Source organism: Botrytis deweyae (assembly GCF_014898535.1).
Source record: "Botrytis deweyae strain B1 chromosome Unknown BDEW_014, whole genome shotgun sequence".
In the NCBI taxonomy this organism is placed as follows: domain Eukaryota; kingdom Fungi; phylum Ascomycota; class Leotiomycetes; order Helotiales; family Sclerotiniaceae; genus Botrytis; species Botrytis deweyae.
In genome coordinates this window covers 707940-726453 of record NW_024066221.1, presented here as the reverse complement: position 1 = coordinate 726453, position 18514 = coordinate 707940, and the positions used below count along the sequence as shown (strand labels likewise).

Below are 18514 nucleotides of genomic sequence, written 5' to 3'. Positions count from 1 at the left end.
GTCAAATTCGGAGCTCATCATAGTCTTAGATACCCAACAGACCTTTGACATCGTATCCAGCGGACAGACTGGAAATCTCCCAACTTCTATTATCCGAGTCGTTTTGCTATCTAGTATCTACGTGTGGTATTTTAGCAATGTCCGATGATTGCACTGAAGAAGGCTGGCACGAAGCGGGGCAGGGGTCTGGATGGAACCAAGATGAAGTTCCTGATATGAACTACGATCTTAACTGGTCACAACCCTCAACTGGTGCCTACAATACTCCAACTATGGGCTATGGAGAAGCATCTCAGCAGCAGCAGGGAAATTTCCTTTCACAACAGCTGCAACAGTTTGACACATTCCAGACGTCATCTCTTGCTTCTGGGAGCCCTGCTGCGTATGGTTTAGCTGCCCCTCCAGGTACCCATCTCTCCCGTGGATCATCAGCGCATTCTGGAAACCGTCTTCATGGCACCAGGCAGCCCACTGAGGACGTCGCAAGTCCGGGACTACCAGTCATGGAGGAGGAGTTAAATTACCCACAAATGGATTTGATAGAGGGTGAGGCTCCTTATGGATTTCCAGACAGTTGGATTCCCAACACCGCCTTCGCGAAAACTCGATGGGTGCATATGCCAAAGGCTGGGGAGCCTGATTACGGCTACTCGCCCGTGACGAAAAACCTTATGAAAGAGTTCTGGCAAGCTGCTACTGCTGACGAAGAAGAGTCATTGATCTGTAGAAGATGGGATCATGTTGACTTCTTTCGGCTTGTATATCTCACTGTAACCTTGGTACGGAATGTCAGCATGAACACTGTCTCCGATGAAGACGAAGGTATGCTAGAGAGGATAGCGACAATATTCAACATGGCTAGCCCTCGGACTCACAATAGACCGCCAGGCTTTTTTAGAACCCTCGATAATCGACATAAGCTGGTAGATGTTCCGATATTGAGACAATTATTCCAGATTCTCAACAACCAAAACAATCCAAACCGCAATGATCCTTTGATAAGAGTTATGGCGTGGTCTACGAGAAGAGGAGTCTCCATGATCACTCCCAAGAGAGTTCTGAATGGCATACCAGAGGCAATCTATGCATACTTTAATATGACATTTCAGCAGTGTAACGCACAAAAATCGTACTTTCGCTTCGACTCGAGTCATTATTTGATGGCCTTCCAGCACTATGACGGAGATTCAAATTGGAGGCTACTGGGACCTTCGGGTGTAGACCCTAAACCGGTTCCCGGTGGCTCAATTCCTGGCCCCTTGTCATCTGAGAGTCCAGGGCCTCAACCTCGACATGCTTACAGCTCGCAGTCGCAGCAGCTAGAAGATACCCATCGGGCACCAACCGGTTCTGGGAAAGGTAAGAAACGTGCCACAAGTGATAATTCATCATCCAGCTCTTCTAGAAGATTGCACAAAAGGCATACCGAGTATCGTAACTAATGGGGCCGGTAGCGAGGAGTAACATTTCTGGGAGGTTTTCTTACGAAGATGATGGAGAGATATTAAGGCTAGACGCGTTGGTCATACTGTTAGGATGTAATTGGACACCAGGAAGTCCGATGCGCTAGCCGCACGACTGAGGATTTCTTTTAATGGGGCATAGAGCGGCTTCAAATGTAGATGCGATGGTCGCACCACTGGTAATAAAGACCCGAAGATAGATAGATAATGCTTAATAACGTTGCTTTTTCCACTAAATTTTTCTCGACGTTTTGGGTTCCATACCACTTCATTTGACATCTGCATTGTAATAGGAACTAGGAACTGGGAACCGAAGCAGTTTTTCAATAGAATACATATGAGCTGGAAAAGTCAGGTATTGAAGTGAATCTCCTATGCTGTTGACTCCAATACCATATCTGAGTCACTCTTCATATGCAGTTTTTGAGTCAGAGTACTCTTTTACAGTCATCTTGAAAGCTTTTCAGAGAAGGGCTACAGGGGGATTGTGAGAATAATAAGGAACCGTGCAACCCTCTTGATTCGAGTCTGCAAAGTACGAAACATCTTCAGAATACACAACAATAACAAAACACTTGTGAACCAAGATAATCTTCTTAATATTACCTCATACACACTTTATCACCATCCATTATTTTTCTTCAGTAATACATTACCTTACTGTTTAGCAAAGTTTCTAGGCATTCCCGTCGCCAAGCTCGTCTTCGGAATCTACTTGCAGTGTCTAGCTGCCAGAGTCGCAAGCTTAGTGTCACCACTCTTTACCCCATCAGATCGATCAGCAAACTAAGAACTGCACCTAAATTTTACTGAACAGCCATGTCTTACAACAGAGATGCCCATACGTATGATGAATTGCGTGAGCGTCGTTGGTCTCGCCGTCAAATCATCGAAGGTGACGCGGGCCCAGTGATAGGGAGAATACCTGAGGAATATGAACCATCTCTTGCGTCAGGAGAACATTATTCATACCCTTCCTCATATTTATCTCAACCTGTTGCGTCAGGAGAACAGTATTCATATCCTTCCTCAAATTTATCTCAACCTCTTGCATCAGGAAGCCAATATTCATCAGGGAATTATGGACAAAACTCAAACGCCGGACAATATGGACCTACATTTGACAACCTAAATATTGCCCAACCTCAACCACAGACCGCGCAACACTTTCAGCAGTATAGTCCACCGCCACCATCCATAAATTCAAGTGATCTTAACCCATCAGTCATAAATCCCCAGGAAGTTCAAAATTATGGTAGTCTCATGGCTGCTCATAATTACGCTCAGCGTAAGCAAGATACTCGCCATTTTCTTGGAGATCAAAGACAGCTCTCTCCGCCTACACGGGGGCCTTCTTCCATCTACGCCCAGACCCCAGGCACACCAACAACCTTCGAACAGCTAAAGACTGAGATACCTGGAGCAAAGTACATTCCTCGTCAAACTAATGAACCACCCTATGGAGAATGGTCTACTGATCCTTGGAAATCAGGATATTTTCCGGATTTCAACAAAACTCGGCCCAATAAGGGTGTCGTGGCTGATCTGTGGATAGATACATGGCAGGGTAAAGCGGGCTGTGAGGATGAAAAGATATGTCTTATGTTTGATCATGTGGACTTATATCGACTAGCATACATCACTACAGTTCATCTGGGAGCAGTGCACAGACCTGACACCATAGTTGAAGGTTTGCAAGGAACAGGGCCTAACGGGAGTGATCCGGTAAATACGGTTGGTGACATAGTGGCGATACTCAATAAAGCCGGAAGACCACCAGGCTTTGAAAGAGTAACTCATTTGCGACCAAACGCCTTCACTGAGGAGCAAGTGAGGCACTTGTTCGACATCATGGCCAATAAAAAAAACACGAAGCGTGATAAAGCATTCAGGAATGTGGAGCAATGGGCGCTACGTCCTTCATGGTCTCCTCGACGGGTTCTTCGCAACGTGCCAGAAACGATTGTGGATTATTGGGGACACACTTATGATAAAGCCCTGAGGGATCCAGGCCTCCGATGGGATTGGCGAATCAAAGAGTTCATCTATGTAGAAACTCTTGATATCGAAGGAAACGCGCAATGGACATTGGAGTCCAATGAATATGAACCAGGCAGTCAACCTTCAGGGTCAACGTCAAAAGAACAACAATCTGGAAAATATTTGAGACGACACATTAAAGATCCCAGTCATTCGAATTCAGGCTCCTCGAATAGGCACCATCGCTCACATCACTCACATCGCTCACATCATTCTAACCCAGATGAGGAGCCCAAAGACAAGGGAAAGGGACGTAAACATTAATTTGAGGACAAAAGAACGTAATGTTCGGAAACAGAACGTTCTGCAGAACTTGCATGGCATTTCATAAAGGAATTTAGACATTAGATGCGCTGGTCGCTCCATTAGGACATAATTAGATACCGGGAAGTCTCATACGCTGGTCGTACGACTGAGGATTTACTTAATCAAGGCATGCATAGATGCAAGAGGTAGAGGCGCTGGTCGCACCACCGCAAGATACAGGTAGAACACCTAGAGATAGATGGATAATATTTAACAACGTTGCTTTTCACACTGAATTCTTAACACATTAGTTTTGATACCGTTTCAGTCGATATCTGCCTCTTAATCGGGACTAGAAAAGGGAATCGTCTTTTATTGAAGTGTATGGGGTCCAGAAGAGGTAGGTATTGAATTTAATCTCCTGTGCTCCCTATTGTTTGAATAGAGTGAAAGATAGATAGCCGGCACCCTTATATTTTATCTTATTTTGAGGAAATACATCCACCTCTACAAGACCGAAACTTAGCATGTCATAATGCTATAAGAGCTACTCCAAACTTACCCCCAGCTCCTTTGAAACCTTTCCTCTCTATAAACGGAGGGGATCTGTAGAAAGGGTTGATTAACCAGTGAGAGAAGGGGAAATTTGTCTTCATTTCGCTTCCGAGTGCATTTATAATTTTCAGAAATATTCGAACATCCAAATCAAATAAGAGTTGGTAATAATGAGGAGGAATTACTTGAATTGAGCGTCTCTGAGTATACCTCCAGTGTTGGTCCTTGTTTTCCCAAGATGTTGATCATAAATACGTATCAACACCGAAATAGATACTCCGAACAACCAAGTCCATTCGCATTTTATAGAGATTTAGTGATACTTCAAGGAAGAATGGTATCATAGACCATCTTCAATCATTCAACGCTCAAATATACCTCAACTCAAGCTATCAGAGACACTTATCCATAGAAACTTAATTTGTCGTGTCATTTTTCATAAATTTTAGACATAATTTAGCTTCACTTGATGGAGTTGACTCTATTTAGGCCTATAAAAAGACACAAGATATATAAGAACAACAATAATAAGTAAATTTGATCATTTAGTCTTCGATATACCCCCAAGGAGCCTATGAGGGATTCTGATACGTTGAAAATGACGACATATTACTCATTCTAGCCGTAGTTTGAGAAAACTTGGCTCGATTTAGTCATTAATGACTTAGTTCCGATTGTTATCAGATATGAATCAGTATGAATAAGTAGTCAAATTGACTTTATTACAGCGAGACAGAGGAGCTCAAAAAGACTTCATAAATCTCGCAATTGAACTTGTAGATTGGTGAATTAGAATGCATCGGAATACATCGAGCTTTAGAGAAACTACCCCGGAATCTTTCCATATCATATCTCGGTAAGATTGCTACCTAGGTAGATAGATAAAGATCTCTATACAATAACTACTTCTTTCTATACATACATGGCTTAGCTCTCTAGACAGAATAAAATGTTATTAATTAGGAACTATATAGTAAGTACTGCGTCACTGGCACTCTATTTACACAAGATGCGATCGAATCTGTGTAGAGAAAAGCTAGCTGTAAAGTGAAATGACCATCTATTTTCCTATCTTTAACTTCGAGTTGAAGTTCAGATAATGAGTTCAAATAGAAGGCATTCTGACTCGAAAGATGCATTCGAGAGATATCAAAGTGATAAGAACAGGGCACTGCAGTCAAAAGCTTATGAAAATGAGTCTCACACGAAGGTATTGTGACTCAAAAATGTTCACATTAGGGTATGATACACTCGGAAACAGGTTTAAGATCAGAACTACTGAGCAATGAGTCTTCTTGATTCTAAAAATAAATTTAGATATAAGTGTATTCCAAAGCCGTCGGTATTGAATATCGCATGTGGATGAAGAAAGACTTGATCCGAAAATACTCATATTATTCACAGAACATACAGTTGTAAGTTCACAGCCCTGAGAAGCTGACCTCACGCATTCATTTAATCCTATAAATAACTTCTCCATGTATAGCTCAAGTCAATATCATATGTAAGAGAAGAGACGAGAGAACAGTCGAGAATCATTATATCAATCCCAAAATAAACAATGTTGAACGAACGTTGCTCGGTATCCTCAAGATAATTTACACCATTCATTGTTGGATCAATCGTCAGAATTTTGACTTGGATGGTGACTGTGATAGGACATGTCGAGATAAAAAAAAACAGGAGAATGGCGGCAAAATGCCCTATAGGGGCCACTTTAGTGACCCGTTGAGATATCGTGAATAGATACTATTCTAGAATAACATTTTCTGGAATAACATCAGATATTCATTCCGGGCTTGAATATTGTGTGTCTTGGCTCCAAATCTTCCTTGATATCTACAACATCTTCATGTACTTTATTCGAACTAAAACAAAAAGCGAAGGATTGGAAAAGCCCTCGAGATAACTACATCGCTGGCTGGTAATAATTTGATGGAAACACGATGAGTGAATACCCCTTCGGAACAAGCAGAAATGAGTGTGCCTGGTCTGTGATCAAGAGAATTTGTATCAATACCGATCCATTCTCATGAATGTAGATGTTCTGGATATAATTGAGTTTAGGGAAGCAAGATAGATCTGAATGAAAAAGGTGAGATTGCTTGGTCTAAGTTATAACGCAAAATATCATAGTGATTAAATGTTCAAGCTGAAGCACGAATATAATGATCGCGTTGCGAACTACGCATACCCATTTTTGCTTCACTCCACACAGTTCCTCTCCTCTCCTCGACCAGAAGAGAAAAAAGCCTTTGTACTGCTTCCAATTTGTGTCATAAATGATTGAACGGGTGTTTTTCAATCGAGTCTATCGAGAAAAATGTCCAGATATCCTGATCTCGTTTCCAATTCAAAGACAAGGAAAGTTTGAGTTAACTTTGAAGGGTTGAGCAGGTAAAGAGGACGTGAGAACTTCTAGGGGACAAAGAAGTGTTGAAGAGCTCGAAAAGAAGAGGGGAGATGAAACCACTCTTGGGCTTAAACGTAGCCCTTCTACTTTATTTTCTCGTGCTCTTGGTTAACACGGCCTTGCGAGATCATTTCTTTGACAATGTGATGCATCTGGAGATTCTCTGAAGGCTGGCTTTCAACCTCCATCACAGCTTGAAAAATCTCGAGAGCCACACTAGCTACTTCAAAGCTGCGAATTCGTCAATGCGGAGATTTATCTGTTCTCTGCTCCATACCGCATCGCTCTCCCATGAAGCGCTTGGCCGCAGTTGTGGAAGCATTTCCATTCGCGATATGAATGAAATAAGTCGTTGTATTGAAATCAAGACCGTCTCTCAACCACTGAGCGTTTTAACAAGTAAAAAACTCATTTGATTGACGTTGTAATTTGGACCATGAGGGAGTGATTGCCAAGACTAGATTGCGACTTTGAAACCCGATTATTTTGTCTTGATTTGGATATGAAGACAACAAGGTGTACTAGTCACTAATTAGGGCCTCTTAATTACCGCGGATACCTGCCATTGAAGCCGCCCCATTCTTGGTCCCGTGCAAATCATCGGTCTCGAACATTGCCAAGAAGTATATTGGACCCCAAATGCAATGCCACCACACCCATTCAACGTTGACTGGTCTGCACACTGCACATACAGAACCAGGACTAGGCACGGATGCACATCTGTTCACGACCTATACCCCGCGCAACTCCTGAGGTGCATTTATTGAACGCGGAATTGAAGCATGCTCGCGGCACGGTCAGACCAGATTTGGAGCGGCGTCCATGGTAGACGGAGATTTTTCGATGTTGGTTATCGTGGTGATGTGTAGATACCGAATTTTTGTTACGTATGTAGAATGAAGGGGAAGTTCGGAGAGTACAATGGTACAAGCGAGTAGTTTTGATAAGATACCGAATGGCTGGTGGGGTCCACGCCGAGAGATGTCCGGCGGGTAATTGGTTGGGATGTGATGTAACACAATAACGCTTTACCCCGCAGGCCCGCAGGAAGGAAAATTGATGGGAAATGATCGTTTGAGTACAGACAGACAGATAGACAGACAGATAGATAGACGGACAGACGGACAGACGGACAGACAGACAGACAGATAGATAGACAGATAGATAGACAGACAGATAGATAGACGGACAGATAGATAGACAGACAGATAGATAGACGGACAGGCGGACGGACAGACAGACAGAAGGACAACTATGCCGGTGTCTCGATGTGCATACAAATTGAGTGGGCATGATATGTAGGGTCTACGAGGCAAGCGAGGCAGGCGAGGCAGGTCTAGAGGCAAAAGGACAGGAACACCAGAAGTTGCATATGTGTCACAATGGGCTGGGAGAGGAGACAGCTAGCTGGGTCAAGTCAACAGGTAAGGTTAAGAATGGGATTGATTATCATCACCTGGTGAAACATCCACCAGTCAGTTCTATTGAGCTTCATAGGGCATGCATACATACATACTTTTTACATGATCATCGTATGCTTCATAGTACTACCATAGAATCCATCCTTTGTACATGATCACCATGTGCTTCACAGTACGTCCATAGATTCCATACTTTAACATGATCATCGTGTGCTTCATGATCATCGTCACATACCCAACGTTCTAGATAGTGGCAAGCAATGTAATGCATCTCTCATCCACTTCGACGTGAAGGTCTTTCTGTTCCTGAGCTTAGCTTGAGTAAAGTGGACCATACATGTACGGGAAACGTGCGGAATCATAGCTCCCCGTAAAGCTACCGAGCTACCCTTTGAAATTCTACGAATCTACGAGAAATCACCTAGACCAGCTGGTCCAAACAATCCGAATACCGATTCACCCATCCAACCATCATGCCATCATCCCATTGCCATTCGGAAACGTGGACCAAATTGGCAATGGACCTTTGACCACACAATACCGCCCAACACGGCAAGATGATCGATGGATGATTCTTTGGCCTTCTCCGAGTCTCATGAGTTTCTTACCAGTTACCTCGTTGGTTATTTATGTGCTGTAAGTGGAGAATGCGATGAAGTCCTCCGAGTCGACCACTTTTCATTTGTGGATAGTTTTGACCCAATATTGTCGGAAAAAGAGGGGAAATGGTGGAAATACCAAGACTTCTTGCTATGGAACGCAGTCGTGATATCCCGAATTTATTGAGGGGTATTGAAGGCAGCGAAGGTATCAAATATTATATATATTGAAGAGCTGTTCCCGCCTTCTTGTTTGTTGTCTACTTCCTCTACATCTTCATCTTCTTTATATATCAGACATTCAGAACAAAGGTAAGCTTCTACCCCTCCCATCGCCAACAACATCAGAAGGGAAGTATGGATAGCTTCATATGGTCAAGAGATCAATCCCATTGGGATCTTCCAAACTCTATTCTGATCCCTTAAGCCTCAAATACCATCGATATCCTCAATTGGTCGATGTACATGTTACTAACCGTGGCTGCCAATATAGGTTAATACATCCCGAACCCCGCACTTTCCCAAACATACATACATCTAACACAACTTCCATACAACAGAAATATTCTCTTTGTTACTTATTCTACAATCAATCAATACCTTCTTCAACAACTACAAATAATAAAACAATAATTCAAAATGGTATTGTTCACTCGTTCCCTCTCTCGTTTGGCAACAAGACCGTCTCCTTGTGCTCGGTCAATCTTCACAGCTTCTGCTGTTGCGAGAACCACCCCAACATGGACGACGCGATCGACTGCTTTTGGCTCACAGAAGCTCAATCATACATTTGGAAATGTCAGAATGCTAACGGGTAATCATCGTGAAAAGGTCAAGGTACTTCTTGTATTGTACGACGGAAAGAAGCACGCCGAAGAGGTATGTTATATATATTTACTTTACCCCTCTACTCAATTGCGGGGTAGTCGTCCAACTACTTCAATTGAGTATCTATCTTTGATTCAATTGATTAACATGGATACTATTAGGTTCCAGAGCTTCTCGGCACAACTGAGAACGAGCTCGGTATCCGCAAATGGCTCGAGGACCAAGGACATGAGCTCATCACCACCTCCGACAAGGAGGGAGAGAACTCCGAATTCGACAAGCACTTGGTAGACGCAGAGATCATCATTACCACTCCGTATGCTACCCATCTTCCCATATACCAATTCGCAGATTCTAACAAGCTTCCTTTCTCAGTTTCCACCCAGGTTACCTCACTGCCGAGCGTCTTGCCAAGGCCAAGAACCTCAAGATCGCCATCACTGCCGGTATTGGATCTGATCACGTCGATCTCAATGCTGCCAACAAGACCAACGGTGGTATCACCGTTGCTGAAGTTACTGGATCCAACGTCGTCTCCGTCGCTGAGCACGTCGTTATGACCATCTTGGTTCTCGTCCGTAACTTTGTCCCAGCACACGAGCAAATCCAAGCTGGAGAATGGGATGTTGCCGCTGCCGCCAAGAACGAGTTCGATCTTGAGGGCAAGGTCGTCGGTACCGTTGCTGTTGGAAGAATTGGTGAGCGTGTCTTGAGAAGATTGAAGCCATTCGACTGCAAGGAATTGTTGTACTTCGATTACCAACCTCTTAAGCCAGAGGTTGAGAAGGAGATTGGTTGCAGACGTGTTACCGACTTGGAGGAGATGTTGGCTCAATGTGATGTTGTCACCATTAACTGCCCTCTCCACGAGAAGACCCGTGGTCTTTTCAACAAGGAGTTGATCTCCAAGATGAAGAAGGGTATTTTTCCTCTCCTTCGCTTACTCATATCATTAAACTAATATCAAAAATAGGATCCTGGTTGGTCAACACCGCCCGTGGTGCCATCGTTGTCAAGGAAGATGTTGCCGAGGCCCTCAAGTCTGGTCACCTCCGCGGTTACGGAGGAGATGTCTGGTTCCCTCAACCAGCACCAAAGGACCACCCACTCCGCTACGCAAAGAACCCATTCGGTGGTGGAAACGCCATGGTTCCTCACATGTCTGGTACCTCTTTGGATGCTCAAAAGAGATATGCCGATGGTACCAAGGCTATTCTCGAGAGCTACTTGTCTGGCAAGCATGATTACAGACCTGAGGATTTGATCGTTATTGGTGGTGACTACGCTACCAAGGCTTATGGTGAGAGAGCGAAGAACAGTGGTTCTTCTGGTGCCAACAAGGCATAAGTTGGAAAGATGATTGTATAATTGATATGGGATGGGAAAGGAAATGGGTTTTAAGGTATGCGGCTTTGATGGTTCAAGCTGCTACTATGTGATATGACATTAAATGAAATGAAATAAATTATCTGTTAAATTGTTTGGGTATATTCTAGAGTGATAACATTTGTTCGTGATAAAATTCGCTCTGCGAGATATGATTATGGTTGACTTTGGAGTTTAGGATTATTGAAGGCTTGATGTCTTCATTTGCATTACAGAGGTAATTCTAATGTTGTGATGAAGTGAACTTGTCTCTAATTAAATTACCTAGGTAGCTAGGTATTGGTATAGTTGACGAATTCGTCTTTCCGCTCTGCTCTGGAAAAAGGAGATATCGAAAGTCTCCTCCCTCATATATTAAATCGTACGAATCGGTGAATCTTTATGGACAGAGAATAATTCGGCGTCGGGGTTGTATATATAGGTATCGCTAATAGTGTCTTAATCTTATAAGAAAGAGAGTGATGGTGGTTGGGAGATTGAGAGATTGTGAGATTGGGAGATTGGGAGATTGGGAGATTGGGAGATTGGGAGATTGGGAGATTGGGAGATTGGGAGATTGGGAGATTGGGAGATTGGGAGATTGGGAGATTGGGAGATTGGGAGATTGGGAGATTGGGAGATTGGGAGATTGGGAGATTGGGAGATTGAGCTTGAGGGGATTTGATGGGGGGAGGAGGGGAGGGGAGGAGGGGAAGAAAGGAGAGAGATAAGGCTTTGAAGAAGAAAGGAAGGGAAATTGAGATTGAGATTGAACTAGAAATCGAGAGGGGGGTTTTTTTTTCATAATTAGAAGGGATCTTGTAAATTCCATTTACATACATCAAGCTCGAAGAAATGAGTGAAAAAAAGTACTCTTGGGCGTGGATAAAGTATGGAGAGATATATAGACGGGGAAAGATACCTAGGTAGGTATTAGAAGGTAGATTATATACTAGTATTTTATTTATATGTGGGTTTATGGTTGGAGGGGAGTTCGGTGGATGATTTTGGTGGAAATTTTGATTTTGATGAATGTGCAGGCAGATAGGTTGGAGTTTTGTTTTCTGGAAGAGGATTTGATGGGGAGGTTTTGTGAGGGATGGAGATGGAGATGGAGATGGAGATGGGGGTGTCGTGTGGATGGTGCGTGGTGTGGGTAGATGTTTGCTTCAGAGATGTATTGCGAAGTTCCTGATGGAAGAGTGGGAGACTGGGAGACTGGGAGACTAGATGCTTGAGAGATGGAATGCGTGATGGGATTAGCTGGTTGTGTTGAGGATGGGGTTGGGAGATTGTTTTATGTGAGGGTGTTTGAGAGTGTATGAGGGGTTTGGTGAGAGTATTTATCTTTGAGTGTCGAGATTGCGGAAGAGAGAGGGAGAGGGGAAGAGAGCTTGCGGAGTTTTTGGAGAAAGATGATAAAGGGAGTTTTTGAGTGACTCTGTGGCTTTGTGGTTTCGATGAAGAGGTCATAGGATGGGTTGAATATGAGAAGGGGGTTTTCTTGTTTTCTTCATCTTATTGTTATTATCACTAGTTCTCCTCTTTCAATCTTCTGAAATACTCATTCGTTTGGGAATAGGAGTCCATGGTGAAGACACATTCTATGAATTCTATATGACATTTCGCAAGAAATCAATCGTTCACTCCATATTTGACCACATAATGATAAACAAATTCGACCAGTTTCGTTATTTTATAGATTGATTAGACTTATCAAACGCCCTCGTCTGATACCTTGTGTTGAATGTCTGCAAAAGATGATGAAGAAGAAGGATAATAATAAATTGAAAGAAGATAGTTCTTCCCTAGATGGCTATAAACTCGAGATTGAGTAGGGATTTCATTTGCGTCGTATCCATATTTGGATGAAAACTCGGAAGCAAAACAGAAGATAAATGGATGGATGAATGACTTTGAGAGAATGTGTGAGGTCGATATGATACTTGTTGTCTTGTTCATTTGAGAGGTATTACCTTGGAGACTTCTATTTTTTTAATAAATTGCGATCTTTATAGTTTTGTTGAGAGGTAAACAGGTTATATTGATGTGACTGACCATTTATGTGATATCGATAAATGGCACCTGGGGATAGAATGGAATTGCAGCTGTACCATTATACACAAATGCATTTAGCGTATGAAAAGTATATGGGATTGACTAAACTCGGGTTCTGGACTTCTATCCCATATAGTAGAAACTAGGAGATTGTATGCTATAGTGCATAATGCAATGTTTCCTTCGACTCCCTTGATACAGATTAGGCATGATGTACACCGAATTAGGGAAACTCATTATACAAATGGACTAGAGAAGAGAGAAATCTATGTCTTCGTGAGTGAAGGACTTACACCGATAAAGTATTCTTCGAAAATACTTCAAAGTCTTGATTTGAAGATTGATCTCGCGCAATAAACTGCCGCTGTCTATATTCATCCTAGACACGATGTTCCATGCATTTGTATCCGCCTTGGATAATGGGCCTCGAATTTTGTAATTCGTTTGGGGATGTAATTCCCATGTAATTCAACCTACTGATGATTTTGACTTCCCCAAACCCGTGATTATAATTAGACACTTTAACATCTGACAATCTCGCTTGAGTTAAGAATATAAGAAGGGGGTCGAGGGGAATAATAAAACATTTAAGATCTTTGAGCTGCACGTTATCTTTATGGTATTGACATTATTAATTAATAATTCGAATAGTCATACAGCACGTTCATCTTCTTCGCCCATTCTCATCAAGTACATCAATCACAATGCAGCCATTACAACCCCACCAACAGCCATTCCCAAGAATCCCCTCATGACCCCGGTTGGTGCAGCGCCTCCAGTCGAACGAGATGTACTTCCAGTTGCAGTTTCAGTTCCACCTGCCGTCGTACCAGCACTTCCCGCAGTAGTCTTCGTAGCGGTAGCCGAAACACCAGAGGCCGATGACGATCCCGTAGCCGCCACACTCGCCGACGTACCACCCGTCTTCGTAGCTCCCGTTGCACTTCCCGTAATAGCGCCTGGTCCCTGATTTCCACTCGCAGTATAATAAAGACTAACCGCCGTCTCACTCGGATACAAATCCGTCAATCGAGTTGCCGTTCCCTCTGCTACATCTCCTCCTCCCAAACTATTGAAAATTGCCGCAAAACTCGCAGTAGGTGTACCGGTACAGAGTTGATTGGACGCACTGGTAATAATAGTATTAAATGCGCTGACGACTGCTGGGGATCGTCCACCATGTACATAATCGCAGTTGAGACATCCAAGCCAGTTGCTGAAGAATCCACCATTACACATACATTGTGCGTGAGCGAGATAATCAAGAGGCGTGGTGCCGTTGGGGGTGCAGGCAGATTGGATGGTTATTACTTCGATGCAGGGGGGGATGGTGCCTGAGGTTATGTTTGGAGAACAGACGGAGGTGAGATAATCTTCTTCGGAGGATTGGCGATGCAGAATAGGCACGAGGATTTCTTTTTCTGGAAGGGCGGATACGATGGTGGTGACACTCGTGAGGAGGAGGATTGGGCCGAGGTATGAGGGTGGATGCATGGTGGCGTTTGGAGAATACAAAAGAAAATACTAGATTTCGCGATCCGATACGAAAAGTACAACCAACACTGCAAAGAGAAAAGAAAAGAGATACTTTTGCAGAAGTCTTACGGAAACGAAATTTATGAACAATTCATCTTACTTCGTGAAGCATACCTGATTAGGCACCTACCTATTGTTACTCGACTCTGTGGAAATTGGTATGGGCGTAAATGGGAAAGTGCGATGAGATTTGTGACTGCGCTGCATATATCTGACAGTCTGACTGTGACTGCAAGTGATAACTTCCAAAAACATCGTAGTATCAATAGTTTCATTTTATTTTCTGCCAAGGAAATTGGCGATGAGAGTTAGAGGCTTGTCAAAAGCTTGACTTGACGTCTTTCAGCGGGAGGGACCGTAGCATGTCGCTGATCTAGATGTTGAGCAAAACGACAAACGAAGGAAACGCTTAACTCCTGAGTATCAAAATAGCGATTGATTGAACAGCTTTCGAAAGAGAACTGAATTCATTCATTCACAACAACAACAACCTGTTTAACCAAAATCTTCTTCTTTCCATAAATTATCTCTTCTTCCATGATCGAACGATTTTCTCGAATTCCCGCAAATTAGTTACTAAATATGTGTCTAGTGCTTACCCACATTACCCGATATAAAACCCATATTTATCCGAGCCAATTACGAAGCTAATTGTACTTCCCGTGTCGTATCACTGCAGCCACCCTTGAAAAAGCTTGATGAGCGAGGACGCAAGCAGCCAAGATACGGAAACGTGGAGAAATCAACTTGGCGGTGTCATTAAAGAAAGATCGAAATCCAATATGAAGCAATACGGATAAAGCAAACAACAAACGTTAAGTGTTGATTTGAGAAATTATTCTCATCAGTATGTATTGTATTGTATTGTCATAATCGTAAACCCATATTCCAAATCTCTGTATTTCAGAGTCGAATCCTTATCCATCGCTAACTATCATCATCATTTCGTTTCCACCACTCCGAGCTCCGTCTTCTAACAGCATGTTTCACCACAGCCACATCCACAGCATTCACAGCCAGCGGACTCACCACCACGAAGGTTGGTCTCGGTACCCATGGTAGGAACTGGTTTCTGTAGGGAAAAGATTAGTATGTTGTAGAGCATGGTAGTAAGTCTGTACTGTGAGTGGGATATCATACTGGTTGTTGCATCTCGATACCAATGTTCTCGGAGCTCATAGGAGCTTCGGATTGGATTTGTTGTTCAACGACTGGTTGTTCGAAAGGCATTTTGGGGAATGTCTAAATAACTGATAATCAACAAAGAGGTCTGATAGATTCGAGTCCCGATATACTGACAGTTTAGAGTGTTTTTGGTAGGATTGAAAGGTTGTTTGATGAAAAGTGTGTAAGTCTGAAGTCTGAAGTCTGAATGAAGAGGATATCGATGGGGGATTTTCGAGCCTTTTGAATTCCCTCAGATCCAGCAAGCATGTGCTATCATGGGTCGTGCAGATATCATTGGCCTCTATGACGTTGTAGGGTTTAGGTGCATAGTGGATACCTCTTCAAGATCTTTTGTTGGCAAACCAGGACAGGGTTGAAAAAACCGGGTGGTTTCGTGTAAGATACCATTGACCAACCATAACTTCATGAACAAACGGTGAATAGCAAATACCCAACACAGCCACGTATATCTGCAAGCAAATCAAATCTCACTCGCCTTACAATGTGGTATCGTACTATCATGTACCTCCTCCTTCTTTGGTACCTGCATGGTATGCTCCGCGCGCTTCTGGTGTACAGTTCATCACGCACATGTAAGTCTCACAACCTACGAGTCAGCAAACATCTCGTTCTGGTTGTTTCACCAAACTTCTATCCCCTGCAAACGAGGCTGGCGATACCGAGTAGCTTGCCCGGTTTTTTCATTTATCTGAGTGTCAGGTCCAGACTCTTTGTGCATTTCATAAGCTTCGCGCATTATCTACTACGCCACAACTTATTAGCAACCAGTTGCGGATCTCGATCTTCTCGCTCAATCGTTACTGCTTAACGTTGCGTTGATCCTGTTCGTATATTTTCTGCCGTCTTAATTGTGGAGTAGTGCTACACAGTGTAACGGTCCAATCCTCTATTAAATAGCGCAAATCCTAGTTGTGAGTGTCGAGCAGTCATTCTGAGACTTATTACTAGTTCAGCTCTCCTAGGGAGGGGTCTAAACCATTCGGGATCCTAAAATTGGAAAGATTTCGGAAGAAATTAAGTTTTGGACCCCCTCGCCCTTGCCGCCATACGATAGCTCGGACAAGGTTTGGAATGTCATCGAGAGGGGCGCTGAGACCTGATGATTCTTCTTTCGAACTCTACCACATGTATCAAAAAAAAACATCTTTGACAGTCGACAGAAGATAGCACGCATTTTTAAAAACAACGATGATTTTATTTTGCTACCGGTACAGTGTATCTAAGAGTTTGTCAAAGTATTGAATACTTGTGCCCAAACTCATTCCATCGGCTACTACTAGCAATCACCACTGCAATCACAACTGCAACCACAAATGTAACCACAACTGCAATCACCACTGCCATCATTGCAGCCACCGCAAGTTCTACCACAATCATTGCCGGTAGGACCACCACCGCAACCATGGAAAGGGCAGCATAGAGCGAGGTAACATGCGCCTGCAGAAGCCTCCAGGCATACAGCCGTGCTGTTTCCAGTATTGGATTGGGTACCCATTCGCTGTGTGGGAGCCTAGAGAACGACGTACGTTAGCATATCAACAATACGAGATAGATTTTGGACTCTGCTCACAGGTTGTCGAGTGACCGTGGTTTGAGAGGCCGTTGTCATGGCTTGTTTTGAAGAAGGTTGTTTGCTGTTAGAACTCATTGTGAGGTCCTGAGTTTTCAGAGATCTGTTTTGCCTTTCAGTCTAATTAGCATGGCAAAAGCATTGTTCGGAGGGATACTTGGTTTCACACACCTTGATCCAAGGAAGTTATTGATCGTAGCGATGAAGCTTTTAAGGTTCTCTGGATGTAATATTCAAAGGTAAAGTTATTCCCAGGATTATACTTTCGAGTTGCTCAAAGGAAGTATCATGGTAGAAATGGTCTTCACAAACAGGGGAGATAGTTGGGGGGGTATGTACCCGTTATTTTTCGAGTCATTATATGTTTTGTCGGTCATGAATCCCAATTTAAATCATTTCAGAAGAATGACAGTGAGAGTCTTGAGATTTTTGACACATTCAGGATCACAAAATTAGGAATAATCATTCGAAAATGACGATGCTTTGGACCTTGCAGTGACTCGAGTGTTTATGGTCGGTGACTGGAGAGCTCAACCTTCTGAGCATGTTATGATACAGGGTTCTCTCACGCCCGCTATCAAAGTTTAGCAGAGCTCTATTTGGCAGAAATAATTCGGCAATGGGTGATGGAAGCGATAAGCGGACTTGTTTCGAGCCTCCCTGGTAACCCCTTATCCTGTATCGTTACTGATAATTGGGGATTGTTAATAATTCCCATCACAAGCACGATCATAATTACCTTCACTGAAGTAGCCCAGTCATTACCTCTACAACTTTCCCGGCATTTAAAGGGATCTCAATAACTTCCGCCACCACGATAACGCTCTTCATGTTTCTGCATAGGGATTTGCACAAGTGTGTTCACATGATGAGGAGGGTAAGAAATCAATCACAAGTTTATCGACTGCAGTATTTACTGACGATGCATTTTGCATTTTATTGTTGGCGCGAGATTAGCCGATATAGCCCAAAATGAGATTTGGGGTTTCCGAGAATTTGCTGCTAGATTTACGATGCTCTGAGATAGTCAACACATTGGAGAGTCAACGCGAAGAAATAGAGCTTCTTCCAGCATATCTCAGACTAAGAAGGATATTTTTGGACTTCGAAATTGTGTTTCTTATCTCCGGGATGCGTTGACATGGTTTTGCACAAATACAGAAAAGAATATTACGATAAAATAGTCACAGGATATTCGAGTCATGGCATTATCTCCGCTAGTCACCGCCGCT

The 18514-nt window shown here is 43.1% G+C and overlaps 5 protein-coding genes across 5 annotated transcripts; 3 read left to right on the top strand and 2 right to left on the bottom strand.

Moving 5' to 3' along the window:
• Nucleotides 1-137: 137 nt before the first annotated feature.
• Nucleotides 138-1442, top strand: EAE98_006645 (uncharacterized protein; the record flags this gene model as incomplete). The annotated part of the gene is made up of 1 exon (XM_038954268.1): nucleotides 138-1442. One exon carries the CDS (start codon nucleotides 138-140, stop codon nucleotides 1440-1442), a length of 1305 nt encoding a protein of 434 aa, XP_038809513.1.
• Nucleotides 1443-2282: 840 nt separating this feature from the next.
• On the top strand, nucleotides 2283-3767 carry EAE98_006644 (uncharacterized protein; the record flags this gene model as incomplete). Its single annotated transcript, XM_038954267.1, has 1 exon — nucleotides 2283-3767. One exon carries the CDS (start codon nucleotides 2283-2285, stop codon nucleotides 3765-3767), a length of 1485 nt encoding a protein of 494 aa, XP_038809512.1.
• Nucleotides 3768-9333: 5566 nt separating this feature from the next.
• Nucleotides 9334-11042, top strand: EAE98_006643 (uncharacterized protein). The gene is made up of 4 exons (XM_038954266.1): nucleotides 9334-9616; nucleotides 9727-9881; nucleotides 9941-10485; nucleotides 10539-11042. Exons 1-4 carry the CDS (start codon nucleotides 9377-9379, stop codon nucleotides 10910-10912), a joined length of 1314 nt encoding a protein of 437 aa, XP_038809511.1. The 5' UTR covers nucleotides 9334-9376; the 3' UTR covers nucleotides 10913-11042.
• Nucleotides 11043-13687: 2645 nt separating this feature from the next.
• EAE98_006642 (uncharacterized protein) lies at nucleotides 13688-14482 on the bottom strand (the record flags this gene model as incomplete). The annotated part of the gene is made up of 1 exon (XM_038954265.1): nucleotides 13688-14482. One exon carries the CDS (start codon nucleotides 14480-14482, stop codon nucleotides 13688-13690), a length of 795 nt encoding a protein of 264 aa, XP_038809510.1.
• An 806-nt stretch (nucleotides 14483-15288) lies between these two features.
• EAE98_006641 (uncharacterized protein) lies at nucleotides 15289-15877 on the bottom strand. The gene is made up of 3 exons (XM_038954264.1): nucleotides 15824-15877; nucleotides 15665-15766; nucleotides 15289-15596 (listed from the first exon to the last, which is right to left on the bottom strand). The coding sequence occupies exons 2-3, from the start codon at nucleotides 15752-15754 to the stop codon at nucleotides 15498-15500; spliced, it is 189 nt and encodes a 62-aa protein (XP_038809509.1). The 5' UTR covers nucleotides 15755-15766; nucleotides 15824-15877; the 3' UTR covers nucleotides 15289-15497.
• Nucleotides 15878-18514: the final 2637 nt, after the last annotated feature.